Here is an 8,245-nt window from a genome sequence, read left to right as displayed (position 1 = left end):
GAAGAGACACAAAGGAATGCAGCAAATGATTCTGTTGTTTCATTGTAATGTGGGAGACCCACTTATATACAGGCTGAAGGGGTGTGTTGGGGAGACACCTCTTCCCCAACAGACACCTCCTGGGAGGCATCCCTCCCATACACAATTGATCATATATTTCATTTCCTAACAGAAACTATGCCTAGCTAGCTCATGTGCCACCTCATTGGCCACCCTATTATAATACTCTATAATTATCTCTGTAAAATCAGAAGTAATAATTCTACAATCATCAAAGATTTCTACTGATGAAGTTGCTGAAAACCACCCATCAATGATAGTGTCAATGACCTGCTTGCTATCCGGTTAGATCCAAGATACTATGCCATACTAAGTCCTTCTCTCAAAGCATAAGCATCGGCCATGGATGTGTCCGCCACACAACTTGAAGCCATGAACTTCACATTGCTATCCTTGGCTATATTACCCATAGCTCCTTTGTATGGATGTTGGTTAATCGATATATGCATTAAAAAAGGATTCAGTGTATGTAAATACTACATCTCGTGGTCCAACCCTACGATGTTGGACTGGTCCTATGGAAGTCCGATTCTTAGTGCTCCCCAATTGGAAATGAGGTCAATGGGATCAATTGTGAATGTGCTAAACATCCATGGAATCAAATGAAACTTTTAGAAATAAGGCCACACAGAAAACCATTTAAGGGCAGAAAATAGATAAATGTCAAAATCATGTGTTGTGAAAATTGAGAAGGTGTTGTCAAATAGACATGCAAAAAATAATAAAGTGTGCCCAACCGACAAAATTTGTGAGAAGTAAGATCCAAGGAGAAAAATAGCAATGGTGTATATCAAATATGCGCTACTCATGAAACAATATCATGACAGAAAAAAGAACACGTTACTCAAATTTTCATGAAGAACAGGTATGTGTGGTTATGTGGGAAAACCAGTAAACCAATTTAGGGAGCCCTAAAATTGTGCCTTTTAGGTTACGTTTCTTGTGGTAGAACCAGCTCACCCAGGTCCACAAGACTTTGCATGGGTGGTTTGCGTTTACCTGGATTTATTCTAGATTTAACCTTCTTTCATTGATAGGTGTATCCGTGAACAACAATGTAAGGGGTGAGTGTACGTGCGTGTTTGTAAGCGCTTGCATTGTAGCATGTCTTAAAAAAAAGCCTCTTTTGCATAGGTTACACAAAACGTCATTTCTTTCATAAAATTGACATTTATGATCTTTTCAAAAAAAATTGACATTTCAAATGTCTTTTTAAACCAGGTGTAGATGTTGTCTATGAATTTTCCAAAGATGCGCCATTGATCAGTCGGAGGATGACATGTGGTGTTAAACGTCATGCACTAGCCAACATAACTAAAAGTTCAAACTGATGAAAAGAGGCTAGTCAATCTACTTATACACTTCAACACCCCTCCTAACTGGAAAGACCAGTAAGAAAAGTCAACGCGTGTAAAGTCAGAGATAGGCTCAACACGAGGACTCCGAGGGGCAACAACAATTTTAGAATAAATTGCAAAACCCTAGGCTCTCATACCATGTTAAGATTCATGCACTAGCCAACGCAACCTGAAAAGAGCTAAGCAATATACTTATACACTTCAACATGTGGTGACATCGTGTATTTTTACCCTGGTTTGAAACTTCTGAAAACGAGAACTCGTAACTCCAGAATAGCCGCTGCGCTGCAACAAATTAACTGGACAGCTGACATCTCTGAGCCACTGTCCAAGGAGGGTGCTTCTCAGTGTGTTCAGCTCTGGATCGCTGTTTGTACCTATCGCTGCAACACCGCGCCTGACGCTTTAAGCTGCCCCTCCCTCTGCTCTCATACATTACGACACTACACGGCTAGATCCACTTACAAGATGCTTTACCATGGATCGATCAAGTTCAGTACAGCCAGCAACATATGGAAGAATGGAGCCCCTCTTAAGTGTAAATAAAATCTTCATGTGGTTAGCTCTCCTAGCTAGAATCTGGACGACTGAAAGAAGAGCGAGAAATGACATGCTGTGTGCTTCGTCCGCCTTCAAGAAGACGGCTTGGTGAAGGACATTTTATCCCATGTGTATGCGCAAGACAAGGATGGCACAGCTGATTCCAAACTTTGTGCATTCCTGCTGCCCCCCGATTGCAGATGGCAAAGCTTGAGGAGTGGTGGGACAGCGAAAGAAGTAGGTTTCGCAACAAGGTAAAAAAGAGCTCCGACGTGTTCGCAACATTTACGTGCTAGTCCAAACTTTGTACATTCCTGGTCCAGTGGTCCCTTTGAAAGCATCGAAATACTTGTGCGTTTGGAAATAAGGAGCAAAAGTTCTCGGTAGAACAAATGTGCGCAAAATTCATTGACGAATTCAATATTTGGTGCTCAGTTAAAAGTGCAGTTCCAGGAGTTCAGAATAACGTTAGATAGTAGTCTACGTCCCTGCCCTTTGCCATCTTGTTAGACCTGTGCTTTCTATTAAAAAAAAATGGTACACCACTGGCATATTCCCCAAAAAAATGGCCGGCATTAGCACAAATTGGCGAAGTTTCCAAATTAGTTGGTCTGCACAACATATAACAAACCATATAATATGGAGTATTTGTCGGCATTTCAGATGATAGAATCCATGGATAAAAAAAAGAATAGGATAAATGCATGACTAAAGTATTCCTATGGAAAAAAGATACGATAGTTCCAAATTCAAATGCAGAAAAAAAGAAGGAACGAATAAGAACAAACTTCCAATTAGCCTGAAATCTTTTCAATCCATGCACTATATTGTGGTCTAGATGAAAGAAATGACAATTACTCATATTGGGAACAATCCCAGGGAGGGCCGATAATACTGATCTGAATACGAGCATCAAAAGATACACACTAAATTAAGTTAGCTCTATATATGGAGGAGCCATTTCAACTGTGAACTGTACATGATAGTTTAAACCGGGACTCATGATAGAATAATCATAGAACGCAATAGAGAATACCACAATCGTATCATAGCGAAAATGGCTTCGCATACACATCAAACATATCGCCTGCAGTTAGCTGTGGCTCCTGCAGGTGTAGACGGAACAGACAGTCAGTACTGTTGACAAACTGACAAGATGATACTACACGACTTCAAAAGAAATTTTTTGATTACATACATTATTATGCCAAAACAAACAGCAAATACAGGTTTGCAAGGGATATACTGAGATGCATTTGCAAACCCCCAGAAAGTTACCTGTTTGAGTCCACCAGTACCTCCGCTCCCCCCTGTGAGAAGCATCGAAATGAGCGATGTAACCGCACCACCTCCAGCAATTGAAGCACCACCTCCTGTGTTCCGTATTGTCGTACGCATGGAGTTCAGTATACTCCCATAGGTGGCGGCCTCACCGCGTTCAATAGCTTGGATGAAGCAAAATGTCATTGCACCAGTCGAAGTGATCTTTGACAAGGCCTGAAGAAAAAATCCAATTGAATCACATGTCAAACAAGAGTAAGCAAACTTCGCAAAAAAAAAGTGTAAACTGCATGAAAGCATGATTTGCCAAAAGGAATCACATGTCTTTCAAAAGAAGTTGTCTGATAGTTGCAGAAGAATAGCACATATATATTATAATGCCAACTGATATTGCAGCAAATAAATGAATCAGGTTAGAGCTTACTGATGTATCTGCTGATGTCTGATGATCATCACAACCACTAAAGGAAATAGCTTCCCCGCCACTAGTTCCTTTCCAGACGCCAGATCGTGGCCTGTGATCTTCCCATACATACTGCCCAGTCCTGTATCAAAATGGATAAGAAACTTTAGCTGTAGATACAGTCCATCATATATGGAAACAATGGAATTTTTTGCAGATCTATGTTAGTCACATTGCATTCACTGAACCCAAAACAAAGCCTAAACAGGCACAAGCTACAATTAAGCCTCAGAAAGCATATTGCTATTCTAGGCTAGAAAAAAAATCAATTGATGCGCCGAGAACAGTTTTGCCGAGTAATCATGTTAAAAATGCTGCAATTAGGCATGATATGAGAAAGGTCATAGTGTAATAAGAATATGACACTAAAACAACAAGTGAAAAGAGCATAACACTTAATTTTTAGATCAAAAGGGAGGTCATCCCAGTTCCATTGCAATGATGAAACCAGTCTGTTACAGGACATAAAACTTAATTAGATACTTTATGGATGTAGTAACAGGTCAACGACAGAGAGGGGGGTTATTGATATACTTGGAAATAAAATTAGCTCAGTAGTATTGTCTCGTTAAATTGCATTCCAAATAGAAAAGTTAAGCAGGATGCCAAAATTTATCATGCCAAGCATCAGGGGCTCAAGGTAAGAAGATTCAATTGTAGGACAGAAACAGGTGATTTATCATGCCAAGCACAAGGCAGTCGACAAGATTAAAGAACCTGCTCATTCTGCAGAGGAACGGCAAATCAAGCGCAGTCCCACTGTGGCAAGCATCTATGAGTGCATGAAGTTTAGCTCCATGAGGTAGTGGTCTAACAAGCGCGGTATTGATCTCATCATCCACAATCATTCCTTGCGTCTCAAAATCCAACGGGCAGAAGGTTTCATCCATCCCATCAGCTTCATCTCCACTGTAGCTTCTTTGCTGTGCCCCGTGGCCAGAATAATGAAACACCAGTGAGTCTCCCGGTTGACTACCTTGTAGAAGCCAATACATGGCCATCCTTATGTTATGCTTTGTTGGAATTTTGAAAGGATCGGTTTGTTCTTCTGCAGAGCAAGAAAGTGACAAATGCATTGCATTATTGCGGGGTTCAGGAGTTAAAAGTGCAGTAGATATCAATGAAAATTAATGGCATATAGGGGAGAGTTTACAAAGGAAAATCAAGAGCTTACATTACCAGCCTGCCTAGAATCCATCTAATGTAACATATCATCGCATGAGAATATTCTTTAATTCTGTGCACCTAGTTTGGTTATGAAATACTTATATTGTGGATGATGCATTGTGTTGCTTAACAACAAGCAAAACCAGAAGCATGCAGCCTTTACATACAGATCAAGAGTCCGGTAGTAGGAATATGACGGATATCAAGAAAGTATCATCACCAAGTACTGCAAAGTGAACATTATTTATAGGGCATCCACAACTTGTAGATTTGGACAGTTCCCACACGTGGAATTGCAATTCCTTTTCTTCAGCTACTTATAACATTGGTAAGAACAGACCAGATAAATACCCAAAACAAATAGAGGAATGCACACTTGAGTTTCACTAGATTAGATTTGCGTATGTTATGAACAAAGCCAAAAATGCAAGCTCATGATTGGCAGCAAATTAGTGGATCAAATCAGCTCTCACAGATAACGAATCCAAAAGCAAAGCCTTATCTCGATCGATAACAATATTAGGGGATCAAATCAGTTCTCTGGCCTTGTCTCGATTCACATAACTCAGACATAAGCAATGCGAGAGGTCATACCAAATAGTCAAACCAAGTAACCAACCCATATTCAGGCGCTTCTGAAGAAAAAATAAAATGCCAGTTCTCAGCTGACCTTAATGTAATTACTTTTCGATGGAATTGGATGCAAACGAACAACTCATTCATGAGTACACGCTACATACCAGTAGCATCATAGTCTCTGATAGCAATAACGCATATACCATCTCCTCCCATGCCCCCATGTTCATCATGGATCGCATGGGGCTAAATAGCTAGCACGCGGATAACGAATCCAAACGCAAAGCCTTCCCCAATTCCCCTACCCAAATCATGCCCTAAGCCCAAACGGCAGACAGAAAAACAAATCGCGCGACGCTGGGAGCCACCGTGGGCGCGGATTATCATACCGGTGAGCATGATGATGGAGTCGTCGGGGAAGCTGAAGCGGGTGGTGAGGAGGTGGCGCATGCACTTGGCGTCGTTGATGCATCCCTTGAGCTCGTGTCGCGAGAAGCGGTAGGAGATCCCGATGATGACGGCGCGCTTCCGGCCGTGCGCGGGCGGGGGAGGCGGGCCGCGGGCGGGGGAGGCGTGGGCGAGGGGGCCCGGGCCGGGGCCGGGCGCGGGGGCCGCGGCGACGTGGGTGACGGCGCCGCAGATGGCGCAGCGGATGCAGGGCGCGCCCTGCGGCAGCTGCAGCGGCGTGCGGCAGCCCGAGCAGTTGACCAGCATCATCATCGCGCCGGCGGCGGGCGGCGGAGCCGCGTAGGGGTGGGAGATGCGGCCTGCGGGAGGTGTTGGGTGGGTGGGGGTGGGTGGATGGATTCGGGCTCCGGGCTTGTTTTGCGCGTGGTGGTGGAGCCGTTGAATGTGGGCGTCGGCGTATATACGTTTGTCGGCTTCGAGACCCTCCTTTCCGCGTTTTCTTTTGCCAGAGGCCCAAGGCATATATGCTTCGGTGCACTGCGCTGCGCCGCTGCACGGCCGTTTTTTCGATAAAGGATGCTTCGTTACTTTTAGAAGCAATTACATCTAGTTTCTGCATAATTAGGATGCATACAGCCGTTTTGTTGTCTTGAGTCCAAAAGGATAAATAATAAAAACTAGGCGAGATACATATCGAAACGATGAAACATATAATGTCTAAGGTGCAGGTGGGGCATCTATCCGTAGACTATGCTGCCACCCATGTAGGGAAAAAGTATCCCTCGCCGTAGCCTCCAACCGTGTACAGACCTCCGTAAATAGGTCTCGGTTCTCCACTCGCTGAAGAGGTAACCATGAACGGAGAATACCCAGGGGCGGGCCTAGACTTTTGAGTATGGGTATTCTGAAGGAGATATGCCCTAGAGGCAATAATAAAGTGGTTATTATTTATATCTTTATGTTTATGATAAATGTTTATATATCATGCTATAATTGTATTAACCGAAACATTAGTACATGTGTGATATGTAGACAAACAAAGAGTCCCTAGTATACCTCTTAACTAGCTTGTTGATTAATGGATGATTAGTTTCATAATCATGAACATTGGATGTTATTAATAACAAGGTTATATCATTGTATGAATGATGTAATGGACACACCCAATTAAGCGTAGCATAAGATCTCGTCATTAAGTTATTTGCTATAAGCTTTCGATACATAGTTACCTAGTCCTTATGACCATGAGATCATGTAAATCACTTATACCGGAAAGGTACTTTGATTACATCAAACGCCACCGCGTAAATGGGTGGTTATAAAGGTGGGATTAAGTATCCGAAAAGTATGAGTTGAGGCATATGGATCAACAAAGGGATTTGTCCATCCCGATGACGGATAGATATACTCGGGCCCTCTCGTGGAATGTCGTCTAATGTCTTGCAAGCATATGAATAAGTTCATAAGAGACCACATACCACGCGTACGAGTAAAGAGTACTTGTCAGAGACGAGGTTGAACAAGGTATAGAGTGATACCGAAGATCAAACCTCTGGACAAGTAAAATATCGCGTGACAAAGGGAATTGGTATCGTATGTGAATGGTTCATTCGATCACTAAAGTCATCGTTGAATATGTGGAGCCATTATGGATCTCCAGCATCCCGCTATTGGTTATTGGTCGGAGTGAGTACTCAACCATGTCCGCATAGTTCACGAACCGTAGGGTGACACACTTAAAGTTGGATGTTGAAATGGTAGAACTTGAATATGGAATGGAGTTCGAATATTTGTTCGGAGTCCCGATGAGATCCCGACATCACGAGGAGTTCCGGAATGGTCCGAGAATAAGATTCATATATAGGAAGTCATATTCCAAGTTTGGAAATGATCCGTGCATTTATGGCAGGTTCTAGAAGGTTCTAGAAAAGTCCGAAGAAATCACCATGGAAAGTAGAGTCCCGGAGGGACTCCACCTTGCATGACCAGCCAACCCTAAAGGGGAGGAGTCCAAGGTGGACTCCCTAGGGTGGCCGGCCAACCCACCTCAAGGAAAGGTGGGAGTCCCACCTTGGGTAGGACTCCTCCTTGAGTAGGTTTCCCACATATGGGAGGTTTTAGTGTTGGGGTCTTATTCGAAGACTTGGACTAGAACTCTTGGTGCTTCCACCTATATAATGAGGGGCATAGGAGAGGGGGCTGACCACTTGAAGCTCAGCCTTGGCCGCACCCCTTAGAGGGCCGGCGCCCAACCCCTCTCTCTCCCCAAACCCTAGCGGTCTCTCTCCTCCACCACATCCCGCACGCTTAAGCGAAGCTCCGCCGGATTTCTCCACCACCACCGACACCACGCCGTCGTGCCGTTGGATTCAAGAGGAGCTACTACTTCCGC

The 8,245-nt window shown here is 43.5% G+C and overlaps 1 protein-coding gene across 1 annotated transcript; it reads right to left on the bottom strand.

The window, feature by feature from the left end:
- Window positions 1–2,735: 2,735 nt before the first annotated feature.
- On the bottom strand, window positions 2,736–6,166 carry LOC124706283 (metacaspase-1). The gene is made up of 5 exons (XM_047237937.1): window positions 5,835–6,166; window positions 4,420–4,750; window positions 3,664–3,784; window positions 3,237–3,455; window positions 2,736–3,064 (listed from the first exon to the last, which is right to left on the bottom strand). The coding sequence occupies exons 1-5, from the start codon at window positions 6,163–6,165 to the stop codon at window positions 3,005–3,007; spliced, it is 1,062 nt and encodes a 353-aa protein (XP_047093893.1). The 5' UTR covers window position 6,166; the 3' UTR covers window positions 2,736–3,004.
- Between the last annotated feature and the right edge of the window lie 2,079 nt (window positions 6,167–8,245).

The sequence above is a fragment of the Lolium rigidum genome, chromosome 4 (assembly GCF_022539505.1).
Source record: "Lolium rigidum isolate FL_2022 chromosome 4, APGP_CSIRO_Lrig_0.1, whole genome shotgun sequence".
NCBI classification, from domain to species: Eukaryota; Viridiplantae; Streptophyta; class Magnoliopsida; order Poales; family Poaceae; genus Lolium; species Lolium rigidum.
The sequence above is the reverse complement of the archived record's forward strand: the minus strand, read 5'-3'. Positions and strand labels throughout refer to the sequence as shown.